General features: G+C 38.9%; 2 protein-coding genes across 2 annotated transcripts; both read right to left on the reverse strand.

Annotated features, from left to right (window-relative positions):
- Positions 1-1,779: 1,779 nt before the first annotated feature.
- LOC309713282 (transient receptor potential cation channel subfamily M member 4-like) lies at positions 1,780-18,139 on the reverse strand. The gene is made up of 28 exons (XM_082544805.1): positions 17,775-18,139; positions 16,817-16,878; positions 16,553-16,730; positions 15,982-16,162; positions 14,791-14,960; positions 14,396-14,573; positions 13,836-13,900; positions 13,491-13,730; positions 13,057-13,159; positions 12,843-12,964; positions 12,382-12,678; positions 12,186-12,287; positions 11,948-12,076; positions 10,940-11,069; positions 10,625-10,770; positions 8,269-8,381; positions 7,625-7,738; positions 7,483-7,523; positions 7,159-7,391; positions 6,648-6,763; positions 6,266-6,398; positions 5,989-6,163; positions 5,729-5,894; positions 5,457-5,638; positions 5,018-5,150; positions 4,857-4,929; positions 3,650-3,740; positions 1,780-2,649 (listed from the first exon to the last, which is right to left on the reverse strand). Exons 1-28 carry the CDS (start codon positions 17,847-17,849, stop codon positions 2,618-2,620), a joined length of 3,780 nt encoding a protein of 1,259 aa, XP_082400931.1. The 5' UTR covers positions 17,850-18,139; the 3' UTR covers positions 1,780-2,617.
- Positions 18,140-18,539: 400 nt separating this feature from the next.
- Positions 18,540-19,943, reverse strand: LOC309713284 (uncharacterized protein). Its single transcript, XM_082544808.1, has 4 exons — positions 19,824-19,943; positions 19,566-19,647; positions 19,198-19,350; positions 18,540-18,920 (listed from the first exon to the last, which is right to left on the reverse strand). Exons 2-4 carry the CDS (start codon positions 19,634-19,636, stop codon positions 18,761-18,763), a joined length of 384 nt encoding a protein of 127 aa, XP_082400934.1. The 5' UTR covers positions 19,637-19,647; positions 19,824-19,943; the 3' UTR covers positions 18,540-18,760.
- Between the last annotated feature and the right edge of the window lie 1,105 nt (positions 19,944-21,048).

Raw genomic sequence — 21,048 nt, forward strand, 5'->3', positions numbered from 1 at the left:
GGTAGACTGTAATCAAACTTCCATTCTGGTAAATGCTTAAAGTCTGGAGAAAGAAGAAGATGTGAAATGGGAACAGAAATGTTGAACACAGAGTTGCAAGATGACAGACAGAAAGTGATGATAAAAATCTGGAGAAACAGATCAGACACACTTCAGTGATGAATCTTAGATAGTTGCCCAAGACAGCAAGCGACTTTGCAGTTTAAAAAAAAAAAAAAAGCTGTTCACTGTAGTTTATGACCATTTTTATAGAGTAATGGCAGAAATAAAGAGATTTACAGAAAAATTGTGCTTTAATGTTCCCACTGTAAGCATTTGTGATCTGATTAAATATCAGCCTTCACTGACAGATGATATCTTCCTGACAGCCACATCAGACAACGTTTTATCAGGGTCTTACTACCTTATTGTTAGTACATGTTGGGACAAAATAAACTGCCTGGAGCTGAGCTGATCCCAGGCCTGATCTGGTTTGAATCCATGATCCTCGTGTTTCGTATCTGTCCTGTCATGCAATAATTTGCTGATATGTTACAGAGATGCCTTCTGGGTCGTCCCACTGAAACTGATTTAGAGGATTTTCAGTGGAAAATATGTTGTGTTTTAGACAAAATTTTCGACACTGTGCTTTTCAAAACATACTTCGATGTCATGTAATGACTGAATGTCAGTCTGTGAACAAATTTTAACATGCATTGTAGTCAAAACAAAGACTGTCTGCAGCTGCACAAAAAAGTCACTTTAAATAAAGTTCTGTAAAAATCAGTTTAGCCTTGATTCACTCAGATAATCAGAAAATCTCAAAGATCTGGGTTTTTCCTCATGTGTGAATGATTACAACATCATAAATGATTATGTGTCTAAAGCTTTATTTAAACAGTGATTCCTAAAATACCATACGGTAAAAGTGTCAGAGGAACTACCTGATTTTCTGACAACTAATTAATGACCACAGTTAGAAAGATCAAGTCTACAGTTCTATAGTCTACTATTTCTGACTTGATTATCATCTCCATCCTTATATATTGTAAGTTTACTCAATTTACAAAATTTGCTCATCTTTGCACTTTGTTATGAATGAGGAATTGATTCAGAGCGTCAGCCACCTGTTTCCCCATGTGCATGTATTATCTCAGTCAGCACACACCAGGTGAACTAGTTCGTCAGTCTGTGGTTTAGAGGGAAAATGCTTCTTAAAATGTTCCTCTACTTTGTCTTTAAGATCCACGCTGGGACCTTCTTCACCGTCGCCCTCCCCAGGAGACTGCACAGGTGGAGCTGGAGACAGGTTGTCCAAGACATCACTCGGGAAATCAGCCAAGCCTCCTGAACCAGCCAGCAGCCGCCATGGAAAAGGCAGTGTTTCGTTTTTAATACATTTGCAAGAATTTCAAGCAAACTTTTTTCACTTTGTAATTATAAAGTATGTAATTAGGATGCGTAGAATTGCGAGATGAAAAATTAATTGAATCCATTTTGGAACAAGGCTGTAACTTGTGAATACTTTCCAGCTGAACTGTAGGTTTCTGTGTATGTGTCTGCATGTTTAAGCGTGTCTGTGAATGGCTGATTTCATGGTGGCTGCAATGAAGAAAAGCAAGTATATCAGCGTTCTCAGAACTGGAGTATGTCCTGTTGCAACGCAATGTTTCCTGCTCCAAAAAACAGGCATCCCGATTGTGTAGACATTAATAAATAATGCTGGCAATAATTCAGTCCAACCCAACAGCCTCAGGTCAGTGGCTCAGGGTTTTACTGACCCAAATATACTTTTAATGATTTGTGAAAAACAAAAGCTTGTTTTATTAAAACTGTTAGTGCAATGTAATTAGTGTATTGTATTCATGCTTATGAATGTTACTAAAGCAATCTGAGCTCAGTCTTGGATACAGCTCCACCTTTTTATCTATACACATGTGGGCAATGGAAGACTCTGGTTTTAAGTTAAACTATTTAAATGGTGACAACAGAGTTACGGACCAAACAAAACATTAAAGCAAAAAAAAAAAAAAAAAAAACCTGTTATTCGCTTTACACAATTAATTATTACGACCCTATGTCATGCATTAATTTATTCTAGCTGGAATACTGTAAAAGCAAATAAATCAATCCTTGAAGATTGTTGAACTACAGTTATTCTTTTGTACTTATCATCAAAATGAATCATTATACTGTATGAAAGTTATTTGAAAAGAATAAAAATGCAGACATCCAAATACATTTGTATGTACATTTGCATACAAATATTGGGCGTTTTTAATGTAACTGAAAAAGTATTAATGTGTTCCTACTGTAACTGGTTATAGACGCTATCACATCATATCAGAATAAAATGTAAAACATTGCATGTTTTTAAAACATGTTTTACAGCATTAATTGTATCAAGTCACACACACGCACGCACACGCACGCACAGACATACAGTGTCTTGCATTGGCTGGATAAAATGTTTTCTCTTTTCAGTGCAGTGTTTATATGCTTTGGTAAACCAAGTCCAGTGAGAATCAAGGTGGTGGGCTGGATAGAAGTTCTCAAGAGAGTGTGTTCTCCAATTTGGTTTTTTTTCCTGAACTTGAGTGAAGTGAAGGTGTCCTCTTTGATTTAAGGTATCCTTAAATTAAGTTGAGCTGGAAGAGGAGGCAAATGCATCTGTAGAGAGGAACAGGTAGAGTAAGATGAGTGAGAGGGACAAATTTTAGCAAAAAGAAAAAAGCAAACTTTTTTTTAGAAAGCAGTACATTACGAATTGACTTTTAGACAGTGCGTTACTACTCAAAGTACAGCACACCTCATTCACACAGGCACTTTTTTTCTATACCTTGGTGCTTTCTATCTCATATTAATACACAATGCTAACACATTGGACAGCAAGTCAGGATTTAGTATCTTGCTGAAGAATAGCTGGGTCTAATGTTTTGGGTCTATAACATTTTTCTATCATTACTTTATTATGGATTAGGTGCAAAAATTGTTAAGTGTGGATAATTAAACAATAGATCGATGCAATAGCAAATTGTGCCTGAACAGCAAGTGGAGAGTGATAGATGAGATGAAGAAATGGAAGGAAGCAGAGAGTCAAAGAGTGATTCACGAACACAAACAGAGCCGAGTTTATTCCTCAGTTTTGTTGCCTTTTGGTTCTAAGCGCTGTAACCAATCTCGGTATTTTATTATTATCTCATAACACTTGTTTAATCTGCTACCATCTCTGCTATGGACTTTTTACAGTCTACAGTCTCAGATCAACACAGCCCTGCCCTCCAGCACTATCAGCAGCGGGAGCAGCAGCAGCAACCCCTCAACAGCAACACTGTACCCATCAGGTGAAACATAGGCTACGATTGCTCTCTATTGTCCCCACCTGATGACAGTGATATAGTATGATGCGATTCCATTTTAGATTCTTGATGAATGTGGGTTCTTGTTCTTCAGCCTGCTTCTATATGCCCCTTTTTAACTTTGAGCACCCACCCCTTTAAACATCTCTGCACGGCCCTGGATCGGACTACCAGTCTTGTGGTTAGCAGATTACCTGCTCTACCACTTGAGCTACAGCCACTTAGTAGTCAAGCAAGCTATGTAAATGAAGAGTGGCTTTTCAACATGCAGGCTGTTATGCAAGCATGATTTCATAACTGCTAGTAAATACCTCGTAATGGTGGAGGTCGAGGAGGTTTAAATGTGCTTCCTTGTGATAAAGTATCCACAACCCAGCTGAGTGCACTGGAGCAATACTCCATCTGAGAAGAAAAAGCAGAAGATCATGAAACTATATATTAGAAAAGATTCATTCTTAAACCTCAATGAAAAGCACCTGAAAAAAAGGAGGACTGTTTTCTTTATAGATGTGTTCAGGTTGTCTGTTCACTCCATGTCTTAACTTTGTGTCTATAAAAATTCTAAAGACAGATTATTTACTGTTAATTAAATATTATGCAGTAAGACACTTAAAGCAGTACTTTAACACTTTTACTACATAGAGAGTAAGATTACTTTTTAAGGTGGACGTTACTTTATTGCCCTCCATAGGACAAAATATTTTTAAAACAGGAAACTTCTTAATCAAAGACAGACCATTAAAAAAAAAAAAAAAAAAAAAAATGTCTGACTTGGATACCACTCATATCCACCCGTTAAACACTTGTCCAGCCCAGCTTATCACATCTTCCTGAGAACCACCCTATTCATTTATGTCCTCTCTAATAGGCATTTGTTTTTGGTCTATAGCTTTTGGCTTATTCGAGCTACGGTATTAAGTCTTCATGTACTGAATAGAGAACGTCCTGGGCTTCCCATTGATATCTCATGTGTTTGTGTGGTATCTTTTAGCTCCAAAGAGGTAGGAAATCACAAAAAAGTTCAATGGTAAGATTCTTTTTTCTTCAGTTGTCAGGAAGATATAAAGACTGGAAGCAAATTAAATACAGTTAGGCTAGCTCCATCTAGTGACTAAAAAAAGACCACAGTGATGTAGTCAATTCATGAATTGTTGGCTCTGACGTATCCTAATCTTAAGCTATGCTTAAAAACATTCTGACTGACACAACAGCTTTTTCCCATAATCAGTACTTCTTGCTTTTCTCCAAAACATAAAATTGCTTACTACAGAGTTGCTTAAGATCAGCCACAGTAAATCCAAATTAAAAAAAACTGTCTTTGTACTAAATAGTAGGTGTTTTCCCTATATTCTACCATCCTGTTATTATACCAGTCAAAACAAGTCTGCAATTCAATGCTTTAACCTTTATGTAGAATACTGAACTGACTGAACCAATGTGCCCTTTCACAGCAGCTCCACATATGTATCACGAATGACTCAAATGGTACAAAATGATAAGTTGGAGCTTCGGTTTTACCTGATTCTCCAGAGACCGTAGCCTGTGTTCAAAGTCTCTGCTTTCACTCAGATGTTTAAGCACACCATCTACCCTATATAAACAAAGATACATTTACTTCAGAATGATGGAGTCACACAGTAATAAATAATGCTGCTACAGTGGAGGATGAAGGTGCTCACTTGGCAGACATCCGTTTGAGCCTTTCTGAGTCGCTGCTTTTCTGGATCTTGTTTCGAGCAGTCAGGAAGTCTTCCTTCTGAATCGTTTCCCACGTTGATAATCTGTTCGCTGCCTTTGCTTCCAAGTCTAACACTGATAGTACAGACCAAGGGTTGAAATGATTACCTTTCAACTCACTTTTCATGCTTTCATCACTGCTGAACTGAGGTCAGTGAGCAAGAAAATTATTTAGATGCTTCCATTTTAAGTAAGCAACTAAAATAAAAACAATTTAAAAAAAAAAATACAGTCACTGATTAAAAAACTCAAAGATAATAGAACTATGGAACTGAGGCTTCCTGATTCAGCATGTGTAATGGACAATAACTTTAATACATTAGCAGTATTAATTATTTTTATTATATTAATAAAATCCACGACTTCTGATCCAATACTGACCAAAGTGGTGAATCTTTACAGAGGGCACTTTGCGGATGACCCTCTTAATAAAGAGGTTGATGTGTGAAAGGATAATGAAAGGCGGAGCCAAAGAAGGACGGGAGTGATACTCGACAATCAGGTTGTAACGCTGGAACTTCCAGTAGGTGTCACTGTGTTCCTGCACTTTAGAGAAAGTGTAGCTGTGTGGATACAAGCAGATCAGAGCCACTGAGTCAAACCATTCAGTATGTGAACGCACCTTCAGATATAATAAAAGACTTGTTCTTTACCTAAACATGGCAATAAGCAGGTTGATGAGCAGGATGTTGGTGACCAGGAGATATACGACTAGCAGAATCACTACCAGCCAGTTACTCTCATGAGTTCTACACGGCTCTTCACCGCTCTCAATCAAAGTCACATTGTGTGTACAGTTGACATCCCAGTCCTTGCCCACTGCAACAAAACAGACATAAAGGAGAAAGTTAAGAAAGCTTTACAGTAGCATTCAATTTTCTTATTTTTATGCCAGTTGCACAAACACTTGTACCATCCATCTCTTCCACAGGGATCTGTCCAAAGATGTGCAAGTATGGCCTGTAGAAAACTCTCCGAAAAATGCGATTCAGGTTTGGATCGTAGGAATAGATCAGAGCCTGATTGGCAACTCCATACGCCATGAGCCATACACCCAGGAAGAAGAGGAAGAAGAAGATATCCTTCATCTGAACAAGAGGAGGAAATTGTCATTTTGTTTCTGACATTATATTATTAAAAAAGTCTATAATAAAAAAAAGTATATTGCCAACTGATGGTAACTTTCTCACCATCTTTCCTACAATGATGATTTTTGGTCCCAGCTGCTTGTGAATGGCAAAAATGTGAATGAGGCGAAGGGTGAAGACCATGTAGTCCAAACACAGGACATCCCGTCCAAATTCATATGACCAGTGGAACATCCTGAAACACAAGCACAGTAATGCTGAATCAGTGTGAAAGCAGCACCACCTGGTGGCAAAGCTGTAAATTAACTAAAGACCCGGAAATGAAAATTATTTTATAGAACACTTAAGACATCCAAATATGAACCAAGGACAATGTTTTTACAAATGTTACAATCTGCAATGACAAAGCCTCATTCAAAAATATTACTGTAGAAAAAAAAATTAGAATTGATCATTTCTATTATTTTTTATTTCTTGTCCATACCTGCAGATTAGTCCTATAATGAACAGGCTGATGGCGGTGAGGTCACATTTATTCCAAACATCCTGAATGTAGAGTCTGAACCTTTGACGCCAAGTCATCGTCCCCAAAAAAATGGTCTTGATGAAGAAGACAAATGACTTTACAGATCCATAAAAAACAACAAATAAAACTCAACTATACCTAGGTGACATGTATCCAAATACAGACGCGCACTTTCCATTTACTGTTACTATTATTTCAGTAAAGTAAGTAAAATCTGACAGGATAAGATTTTAATTTGTGATTTTTTTTTAGTGTTTGCTTAATCACATAAAATCGGTGACGAATAAAAAAAATTTTTTTCTTATTTTAATGTCAATCTTGAATCTAAGGCTTTTGACACAGGAGCATGTAACCACTGTGTCGCAATGGCACTTTGGGGATAGTTCATTATACATTATATTTGGGGATAGTTATTACATTCATAAATAAAAATAATAAAGTTCTAAGTAAGACGTGTCTCTTCACTCACCTGTCGGATCTCCTCACAAACGATGGTGAATACCCAGAAGTACAACACACACTCCGCAGCACCTGGGCCTGAGGGTGGTGGGGGCTCAAAATCCACCAACAACACGTAGGCAAAAAGCAAGAGAAACAGGAAGTACATCAGGACGTTGCCCAAAAAGGAGGTGACCGGTGCAAACCAGAACTGACGCCAGCGTGACACTATGAATGGACGCTGTGGTGGTCGGTAAGGTACACCTGTATCAAGGATTATAAATACAGATTAACAGGTGACTAAAATGACAGCATGTGGAGACAAGAATCAGATGACTCTTTAAACAGGACTCACCTTTAATGGCATCACTCTTGTGAACGTCTGAGTCAACTTCACTGGTGTAAGAAAACATTTTTAATTCATTAGTAGACCTAAGACATAAAAACAAACTGATGTTCTATGGATGAACACTGAAGAGTGCAAGTAGAAATATTACTGCTGTTTGATGTCAGAGAAAGAGAAGACGGTGGTCCCATAAAGGTTGTCAGAGTCCTGAGCCACTGCATCCTCATTGGGCATTTCCTCCTCCTCCAGCTGATTGTCTTGTGTCCTTTGAGGTGGAATATATAGAAAAATTTTTTACACACACACACACACACACACACACACACACACTAGTCTGTAGTGTAGTGAAAACCTGGACACAAATAACTTGAGCTTCTTATATAATATAGATTTAGTATATTTGTAGCTTATTACGCAGCTCATTTTCTTTCTTCAGGTGTGAAATGTAAAACTGAGGTCAGGGGTCAAATGTGGCACAATACTTTTTGAGACAAACTATAATGTGATATTTAGAATACCCATATACCAGTATAATTTCCTAAATGTCGCCAATATAAACAAAGGACGCTGAATTTTAAGTGTAGTTTTAAAGATAAAAGACATAAATCAATAAGTTGACCTTAAAGACTTTGGTGAAAGTAAGCCAAATATTACTGGTCATCATGATCCCACTCTACACTCCCACAAAGTTTTATCAGAATTGATTCGAAACATTTCCGCTATCATGATTACAGACAGAAAGATATGCATGCAAACACAACCAAAAACATGACCTCTGTGGTAGAACTGCTTTACCTGAAGGAAATGAGGTTGGTGTAGCAGAGGATGGGGCAGAAGAAAGCGAGCAGGAGCTTCCAGACCTCTGTGTTCCTCTTCATATCACCCCACCAGATCTGGGACAGCAGAGACTGGAAGAGGAGAGAAAAAACAAGGACTTATCCATCAGCAGTACTGGCTCAACATGGGGATATGTTATTTTGGAAGCATTATGCCATTTTTCATTTGTACGTAATTTATACTGTTGTACTGTACAAATCTGGATGATCGTGTGTATAAGTTCTTTATAAAAAGCAATACTTTTAGATAGGAGTAGCTAAATAATTACAGATCAGTGTATAAAGATGTATAACAAGGCATTGTGTATTAGCATATTTATTTATAGAGACTGTATATGTATACATTAGTTTGTATAATGAAAACAGCCTTATGCTTCATCATCAGCTTAATATATCAAGTGCTTTTTAAGATGTGTTTTTTGAAAATTTGTCCATGTACCCACTTTAAGGTCTTTTTCTCCACATCTAAATCTGAGGCAACGTTTGAACACGAATATCTCTATTAAAGATGAAAGACTGAATTTTCACTGTCCTTTCTTACCATCAAAATTGATCTGTAACTTGGGACAGAAGCACCAAAAATGTCCTAAGTATTGGTTAGTTAGAATATAAAGAAAAAGAAAGTCCAGCATTCCTGCAAAATCCCATATTTGAGCACATGTTAAATAAAAACTTCAAATTGCAAGAGAACTACTGATATTTTTGTAGTTGATAGCTGAATAACACAATGTTGTAAAATAAATCTGTAGAAAACCTTTTTACCATGAAATAATTCACACTTACAAAACAGGAAGAATTTCATTCTACAGGGAATAATATGACGTACAACAAAACCAAAAATATCAGTAGACCATCTTTGATCTGTCCAAACAGAATACAGATGCTACTCCAATTCAGAAAATAATTTTGTTAAATATGCGTATGTTTTTGTTTTTGTTTTTTCAAGACCTGGGTCATTATATTATCTGCTCCATCATCTCCCAGCTTCTTATATCAAATAACATTTTAGATATCCGTTTTTTGTTTTTTGTTTTTTTTAAAGACCGTTCTGCACACTTTCATGCCTTTTTTTCCCCCACATTGAAAAAGTCAATGTTTGAACATGACTATCAGAAAAACAATTAAAGATAAAAGCCAGGATAAAAACAGGATTTCTCATTTAGGACAAATACATGAAGAAGTGTCTGCGTATTGGCGAAAAATTAAAGCAATCTTTTAAAATTCCATATTTGTGCACACAATTTAAAAAAAAATAAAATAATGCTGGTTCTATTTAACTTTTATGCCGGAAATATCACAAGTTGTACAAGTAAAAATATCAGTAGATAGTCTAATCTAAATACAACAACAACACATGGTATTCAATTTATAACTAAGAAACAATTTTCTTTTGTACAATATGTGCAAATTTTTCATTTTCATGACCTGTTCTACCTACCTACCATTTTGAGACCTACACTCCTGGAAGAGAATATTTCACACGAAAATATATTTCAGGTGAGAATGATCTGCTAGCCTTTTTTTAATATATTGCTTGACAGTATATAAAAATATATAAGCTAAAATTTCGCAGTAATCATTATGTACGTCCAAACTTGGAACGATAACATATTTTAATAGAAAAATTTGACTGATAATTTTTTTTAAAACCTCGATTTGTGACAGAGTGACCAAGGTCTGAAAATTTAACTGAATTATTTCCCAATTATAATTCCAGTACCATCTAGAAGCTGCAATTTTGTTACTCACGTTTTTTTAATGCAAATTAAAAACACTGATTCATTTTAATCGGCCGAGTGAAAGTCTTTGAGATATCAATCTTAAAACATTGTTGCAGATTTCAATGTACAAAACACATCATTTGAAAGTGGGTCGAAGGACAATGGGGGTTTTTTTTTTTTGGTTGTTTTTTTTTATTATATCTTTAAAAAAATTTTGTTACATTAAGGTAGAATTTCAAAGATTAGATTTGTTCAAACTATTGGACCACAAAATTATTACGCAAATTGCAGATTTTCGAGCAAGAAATGTTACAAAAGCTGGCTTATTTGGGATGGAATGACCCATTTTATTCCCTCAACTGATCAATATTTTCTCTATATAAATATGATGGCTTCCTTTGATTTCATGTTCATTTGTTTAATAGCATTCAGTTCATTTTATTTCAAACATTTACATTCACAATCATTACAAAATATCATTCCATTCTTTGCATTTGTTACCTATATTTTGGAAAATGACGATGTTATTCAGATTCATTGCCCATGTGCTACATGAAAGGAATGCCATTCACATGAATGACAAATATGACACACCTGTACGCCATCATTACTGAAGAAAAGCCGGGCATCGGCACTCACGCCCATCTGAAGGCAGGTGGTGTCACCCCAGATGGGAGACTTCCTAATTAGCAGGGTGAAGGAACGGTTTTCATCACTCCGATAACAAGAGCTAAAAATATCTGAGATAAAGTGGACAAGACACGTGATGAAGAGTTCGATGAGATTTGTTACTATTGTGTTACATCAGCTGTTGAAAGGAAAATTCTAAGGAAATTAAATAAAATGATTGCAAAACTAGATATCAAACCATCCTAACAGTGTAGTGGAAAACTGCAGTTATTGTCTCACCATGAGCCAGGTTCTCAAACTTCTGGGCCAGTTCTTTCATGGAGAGTTTGGTTTCAGTCTCCTCCTCCAGTTTGGACAAGTCTCTGAGTATATTACAGCCACTGAGAGCACTCAGGACTGCCTCACCTGCCTGGAAAGGAGATCACCAATTTACAACATCACTTTACTTTATGTTTTTAGCAATTATTTAATTTTATATTAAGACTTAACACTATGACTGTATAATATTTAAAAACAATTAGGATCATAAAATAATAATTAACAATATATTGCAATTAATTGACTCGAACAACTTTGATACATGGTAAGCAGCGTCTAGTTCGAGGTTGTCAAATGTACAACCCGCAGGCTGAGATCATTTCCAATGCCCATTAATGGTATTAATGGCCCGTCAGGATGTGGATGTGCAGACGGGGGTGGGGCTTTATTTCACATGTAAAGGCAGACATCCCGAAAACAGCCCAGTAGACGGAGAGATGGGCGAGTCAGATTTAAATGCAAGCTTGTCAGGAAAAGTAAAGAGAGGAGTGAAAATGTAAAATGAGCAGCGTGTGGCTGCATTTCAATGATATTGGAGACTGAAAGCAGAGTGCAGAATTGATCGAATTGGCAGTGGGATTAGGTAATAAAAGTTTTTTTCCCCAACCATTTTCCATTGTGGATGACAAAAGGTTTCAAACTTGATCACTATAGAAATTTCTGGGGATTTTTACCATTATGGATGAAAGAAAAAACTAAAAACTGGACAGTCTGGGCAATGAGCTACCAGAACTTTTTACACATTTATTCCTTAGAATTTAAGTCCACAGAGTCGTGCGGAGTGATTTCTTTTCTTAACACAGTGTTGTTACACTGACAGGAACGTTAAAGTTTCACCCCTGGTCTAGTTGCAGCTCATTCTCACACATGCCCAATATAGTGCAACTTCCCCTGAAAACTCTGCTCTATTTAAATAACAATCCATCCATTTCAAACCAGCTGAACACCAGTTTGTCTCAGAGCTTTTACCATCTCCCAGAAATAAAGGGCCATCTCACTGCGGTTCTGCAGTACAGCCCAGAGGAAGAGTGAAGCCCAGGGATAGGGGCAGCGCAGCTGCCGATAGAACGAATCTCCACGCAGAACCTTATTTGCACGCTGGGATGAATAAAAAAAAGTAAGAACATTTATTGTCATGTTAACCATAAAAATAGAAATGCAGTCAGCACAAGTACACTGTGTGTTTATTCTGAAAGGTTCAAAGTACCCTCAGAGACGTCCTTTTGGATGAAGTGAACTGTAAGCCCAAAGCTTTATAGTATAAAGGCTGGCAGACATCACCCATTAACAGCTCCAGGACCCCTGACACCTGAGGAACCCATGGGTGGGACAATAAGCACAACAGTATCTATTTAAGCATAATTAATGAAAAAGGACAGAATCTCTTTGATTCCCAAACTTACCTCAAAAAGGGTGACCTCCTTCACTGGTCCATCCTGATTGTTATCTTTCACCATTTTTGAGGACGAATTCTGTTTTTCTGATGGTGAGTGACGCTCCACTATTGCCAGCCGCTCTGCTAGGCACTGTTGTAGTAGCTGATAGAGCAAGGTCCCATCTGGCACAGAGCGATAGAGGGTTTCCAGCCTGCCATAAGTTAGGTACTCCAGGATATTCAAGCCATTCTCAGTGAAAAGCCGAACAAACTGGGGCTTGTTGTTGATCAGCGCATCTGTCATTGAGTCCTCCAAATCTTCGTACTGTTTAATTGGAGGAAGGAGATCATGTTTTAGGACAGGTTAATAATTTAAGCCAAGTATTCTGTAAATCATAGATAAACTGTATCTGTCAGAAGTGGTATAATAAACTGCACAATGTACTTCAGAGCATTTCCATTCAGTGTGATGTCTTTTTCCCTCCTCACCTTCCACTGGATGTCTCCATTGAAGAGTTCACTCTTGGCAATGTCAACCCTGTTCCACGTTACTGCTAGTTTCAGCTCATCACTATAAGGGCTGGCATCAACTGATGATTGCTGCTTACTTGCTGAAAAACATAAAGACAACACAAAAATCAAAATAAGGACTAAAAGTGCATGTTGCTGCTATGTTGTAAAATTAATGTCTACTTATACATACCTCCCACGAGTGTTTTAAGCAGGACTGTGTCAAAGTCATTTGGACTCTCGTGCTCTCCTTGGTAGATTGTAATCAAATCTTTGTTCTGGTAAATGCTCAAAGCCTGGAGACAGAAGATGGGAAAGGGAACAGGAACAATGCAAGATATTTTAGAAAAAAAGATGTTCGACAGTGATGAAGAAACTGGTGACAAAGGTTCTTTTCAAACTCATGATGTCATTCATGGCACAGCCTCTAATTAAGCAAGAGGGTTTGACTTTAATCAACTGCGATCCTGAAAAACTGACAAAAAGATCGAGCGCCCTGAGGGCATGAATATTAGACCTGAATACAGTTTAGTAAGCAGCTGACAGATATGCAGGCTATAAAAAGTCTTTCCTCATACTCTTCTGCAGAGTAAAGGCCAACACAATGTTTCTGTTCTCAGCACTCACCTGTTCAACTAGTTTGTCGGTCTGTGCCTCTGAAGGAAAATGCTTCTTAAACCGTTCTGCCACTCTGTCTTTGAGATCCACACTGGGGGTTTTAGGAGCCTCACTGTTGCCTTCACCAGAGGACGGCACAGCTGGAGCTGAAGACCGGTTCTCCAAGATATCACTCAGGAAATCAGCCAAGCCTCCTGAGCCAGCCAGAACCAGCCAGGGGATGCAGCTTTTTAAAGAGAGATCCATTCTCTGACAGACATGACAAAAACCATGAAATAAAGATTGGCACAATTTAAATTAGAATTTGCCATTTTTGTTGTAATAATTCACATAAAAAGCTGTAAAGGACTGTACCTTTAGCATGTCTGTTTCCCCTGATATCAGCATACAAACGACAGGGATGTCAATGCTGCCACTTCCTTTAAAAAGATACAACAATTTTTAGCATCTTCCAATCTTGATCAAATGTTTTTACTAACTTAATCAGAGTGATCATACTAAGATGTGCAAAGTGCATAATTTTCATGAAGCACAACAGCTGACACTCATACAAAGAGCACCCTGTGGATGTTTTTGTTTTACTTGAATGGAAATGTTGTAGAGTTAACTGTAAGATACATGCAGTCACATGCAAGGCTTTCCTCCCGTAGATGCCAAAAAAAAAAAAAAAAAAAAATCATTCAACCAAAACACGAAGGAACATGTAAAGCCTGTAAAGATCGAAGTTAACTCTGAAAGGATGTATTTTGGGAATAATGGTACAGGAGTTAAGTCTCATTTAGCACAATTAGATTTAAATAAGTTAACTTAAACTGAATACATGAGTGGAAGATAATGTGTACTCAAGTACAGTTTCTGCTTTAATTCAGAGGCTATAAATGTTGTACTTCATAGTTTATGGTACCATCTCTGACCCCATATGCCTGTGCGCTGCTGGGAAATGAATTCCTCCAGTCTGGCTCTGAAATCTGTTTCTCCTCCTCTGCGGCCCACACTCCCATCGTCCACGAGGAGGAAGGCCTGGTAGTTGTTATCCAGGGAGCAGGAGTCCCGGGAAATGTTTTGGACATAGTACTTTGCTGGAAAGCTTCCCTGCAAAAGAAGAAAAAACAGTTACTCCAGCGTTTCTTTCCACATTTCAGCCTTAGTTATTTTAAATTGCAGCAAGAACTGCCAACAGTGTGTTCACCTAATAAAACCTGACAAATCAACACGGACCGTGTGTCAAATCGTGGTCCTTTTCCACAAAGACAACAAGATATGATTTAATGCTTAGAGAAATGTGCAAATGTGTGAGAGTCTTTACTACCTGAGGGTTGACCAGCTGCTCTCGTTTTTCCACAAGGCCCCACGGAGCAATGCCCAACGCTACCACCTTGTTGAGCGAGAATGAAGAAGCTGCAGTTGCATGATCTCTCACTGCCTGTCCAACACACCTGCCAACACCTTCACGCAGACCTGTAGTTAAGATCCATGCACCTGGGGGAAACAGGTGGAAAATCTGATTTTTATTTCAATTTTCTTCAGTGAATAAAATATAACTTTATGTGACTTTGCAAATCACTGGATTCTGTTTTATTTACATATTGCACTGCATCTCAATTTGTTTTGTTTTTTTTTTTTTTGGGGGGGGGGGGGGTTTACAGCTAAGATTGTCAACAATTTATTAGCATGAACAAACAAAGGTCATGTCAAAAGTTGTAAATGTGTTTCACATTTCACACCAGTTTTTAATTTAAAAGGAACAAAACGAATGAGACTTGACAATCTGGGCACCAAAACGGGAAGAAAAACAAAGGGAGCAGACCAAATTATTGATCCCTGAGAAATAAACCTAAGACCACAGCAAGTCAAGTATCAGATTCATACACATTTATCTGTAAAAAAAAATTAAAAGCACATAAAAAAAGACTACAAAGGCCACAGACATGCGTAAAACATGTTTTTATATGCAACGGGTTTTAACACCAAATATGGTGCCACACCCTGTACTATGTCTTATCTAACAAAGATGTTTAGGGAGTGTGAGCTGTGTAGTTACTTGCATCTTTGTGTGCATGTTTTGTTTGGGACTTTGATTTTTTTTTTTTTTTTTTTTTAGTACATCTTGGACTTGTTTTGAGAAAACAGCGCGTGACCTCAGACGACGGGGGGATCAGTATCGCCATATGCCACCTGCACTTGGTACAGTAGCCAGAGAGGAAATGGCCATTGTACTACCAAATTAGGACCGGACCCCAGGGAGTCGTGTTGTGTGTTGAGACTAAATTTTGTAATAGCTGTTTTCTTCACGCTAAAAACCACCATGAGTAGGTTTCAATGTCTGACAGGATCATTTGTCAGTTCTTTTATCGTCATCTGGAAATTATCATGACATCTGCTAACCAACAATAACCCACTTCAGCAACCAGAACAGAAATAAGATGCTGAGCTCAGATATGCCAGACACATCACACCTGCCAGGAGTACTGACACACTGGCAGATGCATAAAGTTTTTACCTGTGCTTTGTGACGCTTTCACCAGTCCCTGTCTGAGGACCTCCCGTACCCAGGTCTTCACCTGTGTCCTTCCCTCTCCGCCCACAACAGAAACAACCAGGTTGGGTAGAGGAAGACGCCAATGAGCTGTCAGTATGGTGTACACCATAGAAGGCTCAGTGCTCCATGACAGGCGCAGGAACTAAGTTTAGACATTTGATGGATTAAAAGAAGCAAGCCCATGTCAACAATGCAAAAAGATTTGAAAAGTAATGGCCTGTGATCACACTAGTATTAAAGCTGAACGACTCAGTCGTTTCAGCCTTTAAATGGTAATAAAATGGGGGGGGAAAAAGAAGCTTGTCATGTGATCTGTACTGACTTTTGACTCTGTTTACTCAGGTGGAGCGGAGGTAGACTGAAGGTCAGGAAAATTCAACGAATTGACTACTACAGCTCAGGGTTTATCTTAACCTTTATTTAACTCACCTTTGGAGGCATTTCTTTTAAAAACATGTACACATGTTCAAGAACTCTCAGGCTCTTGAAATAAAGCATTCAAACATTATGAGAGAAAAATAAAAGCACCCACATGGCTGTGCCTCTTGCTGGCCCCTGCAAACTGCACCTCTCCAAAGGCATCTGTCGGTCGTTCAGAGGAGTGCTGCACACTTTTCCACTGGTTCACGATGGCTGTGCTGAAATAGTCTCCAAGAGCCACAGAGGCATGGTCATCTCTCGCAGCCCCGCACTGACACAATGCACCATTACTGAGAGAGGTGGAGGGATATAAACAACACCATGAGAAGTTACTCAAAATACATGTGCTGTTATTAAAAGACAGAGGTCACAGTACCTGATGGAATCTTCTACAAAAGTGCTGCACACTCTTTTCTTGATGATTTTGGGGATCCAACTCTGAAAGCATTTTTCAGCAGTTATACAACATTACTGAATTATTACAGAAGCTGATTCAATTCTGAATCCTAAAATCTCATGCATGTGGCAGCAGGTGCAGAAAACCGTCCAAGTGTTGACTTTGGCTAATAGAAACTACCCAGTAACAAGTTGGCAAGCTGTGCTGTGATTTCTGATGATGTGACGTAGTTTGAGCTCAGGTGTGCGCAACAGGCAGGCTGTGCATAAGCGTATTCTGCAGTGGGGCTACATTACATTTTGTTTTCACCAATGTATTCAGTGCTAATCTTTCTGTAATGTTATCAGCCAAGCAGTAAAGAGAGAACACTTTCCCCACAGGCCGTTTAACTGAGAAAAAAAAAAAACCATGATGGCCCCGTTGCATTTATTGGTGCCAGTAGCTGACGCCTCGTCTAGAGTCCTGCAACTGATGCAACTAAACGGAACGCAGTCATTATTAACCATCACCGGAACGCTCATTTAACTGCTTATGGTTAGGATGCTCGGTTTAGTAGAAGTTAGTTTCTTATAAGTGGCGTGTTTTCCATTTTTATCGCTTAGCCAAAAAAAAAAAAAAGTAGACTGCTGCGTCAGAAATGATTGGAAAAGCCGTTCCCAGTTGTTAAAGCTGTAACGTCCACCGGTTAGACAAGTGTAGGGTCAACAAACCACAGCGGAAACAAAGCAGACGGATAGCTCCTGCAGTCGTTCGCGCAAACGTGCACGTTTGGACAGCTGTTGCACGACGTGTTTTCCAAGAAGACTATGGGCGGCTCACTGCAGTTCCTCGGAACTTCATGGGCAGATATTCCGAGTATAGCGTTAACTTCCACTTCAAAAAAATGTAGCGGCACATCACAACAGCAGCTGAAGGACTTGAGTGAAATCTAACCCACCTGGCTCTTCTCAGTTTGGCCAATATTGTCTCTGCCGTCGCCTCCTCCTCCTTCTTCTGCTCCTGTGTCTTTCATGTTTCCCTTTCAGTCGTTCTCAATGAGAAACATATGCGGAAGGACTAAAAGGGTTTCTTTCTGACTATTTTCCACCTTGTCTCCTACTGCTGAAACCCCATTCCCTGCCACTGCACTCACTCGGCGTGCGCAAAGAAAAATAGGTGCAGCCAGCACACAGGTAAGGGTGTGGTTTCACAGAGGCAGACAATTACACCAACGCATGCAAACAGGAAGGGCCAATCGGAACCACAAAGTGGGCTAGAGTTTATTGAAATACTTCCTCATCCCCTTATCTGGTCACTGGTATCTGTTGTTGGAACTGAATACCCTCAATGACACCACTGTAGCAGAAAGACTGCTAAACATGCCCAAGCTTGTGTCCTCTAATTGTTACTGGAGCCTAAAAATATAACACATTTGTAGTAGAACCTGTTGGGTATGTGTTGCTGTGGTGCTCACTTCCCTCAGAAGTAAAAAGAACAATAGAATGAACAACAGAAAATCCTGCCTGCAGGGGTTTTGTTTCAGAGGCAAATTACAGTCTTGTTCAGCTGAAATTCAGGTCATTGCTTCATCTTTCTCGAATTTATAGATGTCTCATAGTCGTCCTCTGTCTGTACCATTTCAAAGGCTCTTTATGAGAGGTGATCATGGTAGGATTGCACTATACTTTTCCTTTAAGACTATACATAAACACCACAAACTTAATTCTCTTAAATATTTATTGCATATCATATTTAAATATTTACATATTTAAAGTATAAAACGCACGTTTCACACGAGACACAAAAATCATTTGCGAGCATACATTTCTAATAAGTACCAGTCAGTCAGAGCAGACATAGAGATATTTGGTTTTCAGTAGATGGAAAACTATGTGGGCAGCTCTCCACCCCTTCAGTCCTTAATTGCTGACATTCCTTTTGGTCCTATCTGCCGTAGCCCTGTGGATCTTTTGCCTTCTTTGATTCCTCCTTTCCGCTTCCTTTGCTGAAGTGGTATAAAGTGCTGGCTAAGTTGTGAAGCTGGCATGTCCCGAGCTGGCATCCACGCTGAAGTGCACGCGGCAGTCGTGGCTTCAGGCCCATGCTGTCGTGATGAAAATGAGAAGGGTGAACATCAAACTCAGGGTGCAGAACATCACATATTAAAAAAATGCAGTTTTGAATGAAGTTGGAAAAAAGTGTTGTCTTTCTGAAAAACAATCACAATATTTACCCTCTAATAAAGGACTGATAGTGACATGACCATAATTTTTTTTTAATTTAATGTAATTTTAACAAATACTTTGATTTAGTTTTTCAAATTAAATAATGCTCTTTTTCTATTGACAGCCACTCTCAGCACGTTGTCACATCCTTTGTACCTGTGTCTCAGAGCCTCCAGGTCCAGATGTTTGTTCTCTGAGGTGAATGGGATGATCTTCAGTAATGGAGCATGGTGCTCGTGTGTGTCCTCTGACATTTCCCCTCCTACATCTCGGACCGCTGCTCCTGGTAGGACGACGTCTGCGTCTGACCTGTGTTTCCAACAGGATATGGAATTTATTAAGTAACCTATAATTTACAATAATATAACTTAGAGATAGACTAATAAGAAGCTCTGCTTTAAACACTTTTTTTAATTTCCCGCCATCCCAAGCATGCTTTGATGTTGTGTTTCTACTGGTAGAGAGTGATACTTCATTATGTGTGCCGTTGTGAGCTGTGTGGTTCCCTGTGTTTTTTCACTCACCTTTGAGTTCGTCTCAGTGGGGAGGCAGCAGTCAAAGGGACAGTCAGCAGCAACAGAACAGCTATCTCCATAACGCACTGCCCTACAATTTAATAGAATGAATAATTAAGTGTGGTGCTAAAGAAAAAATGCTCTTCTGACCCAATTGTTGAAGAAGCACAAAATGATTTAACCATAAAAGTCAAATGATAATAATAATAATTATGTGTTTAGAGAGCTTTTAGAATCGTATAAAAATTAATCTCAAAAGATGCTTACCGCAAAAGGAGAGCTTAAAACCTGCTGTGGCTTGTTGAGTAAACCAACACAACTTGCTGGTTGTTGGATGTCTGACTCTGTCATCCCTTTCTAACGCTGGTCCTTTATAGTGTGATGGTGGGATGAGGGGGTGTGTCTGTAACACACTGACTATACTGCCAAATGAACTCACACACACACAAACAAACACACACTTTTTTATTCCCTACTTAAAAGAGCTGTGATGCCAGCATAAACAATCTTTAAACAAGGCGTCCAAACACAACTTTGGACTTAAACTTAAGGTGACCTTCTGTGATGTTTACATCGATTCTTATGTTCACTTGTTGCTCTACAGCCCCCCACTCCTCCTCCTCCTCCTCCTCCATCTTTCTCCTCCCTCAGTTCACTTGCTGCTGAGCAATTGTTCCAGAAATCTTTCTTTCATTTCCATCACCTGCAGGAAGCCCGCCGAGCCCAAAATAGCCCCAGTTCTCCAGGCTTTTCTTTATCGCCCCATTTTTCCTGTGCCTTTTTCCCTTGAGTCACTTTGGCCGTCACCGTGTTTATTTCTGCAGTGTCCTTCACTCATATCCACCTCACCACAAACACAATGTCAAAAACAACTCCTTGATCTTATAGTTTTCCTTAAGGTGTTGGTGATGAATACGGCATATGTGGATGAGAGTTCACATTCAGGAACTCTCATCCACATTTAAAGTGGTCACAGAAACAAAAGATCAAAGTTGGCACTTGGCCTCATACTAACACCTCTCTAGGAAATTATCCCATAATTCCTAATCTTTTAATAATGCACTAAATCCATGGGGAGCCAGTGTCACATTTAATGTTTTTTATCCTACACACTGTTTCTCAGACCGGCTCTCTTCCCTCTGATTCACGGCTTCCGCTCTAGAGACCATTGTGCAGCTTTCCTGTGACTACCATCTGGGCAGTCTGCATTGTCAGAATAATACACTGAGTCATCGCTGGCGTGCATGTACTCAAGAGAATTAGCGCTCAAATAATTATGAACTTACATATGACTGAGCATGGATTACGACAAGTGTTGATGGGATAACAGGTGATGACGTGAGGGGCTGCATCTCAAGAAAAGAAAAAAAGCCCAGCATCCTGGTAAAACTGTCCCTGTACACCTGCTGCTGCCTAACCTTGAGCAACTTATGTGATTGCGAGGTATCCATCATCGGCCCATCCATCTGTCTGTTCCTCCTCAATTCCCAAT

Source organism: Aulonocara stuartgranti (assembly GCF_965226115.1).
Source record: "Aulonocara stuartgranti genome assembly, chromosome: 8".
Taxonomy (NCBI): Eukaryota; Metazoa; Chordata; class Actinopteri; order Cichliformes; family Cichlidae; genus Aulonocara; species Aulonocara stuartgranti.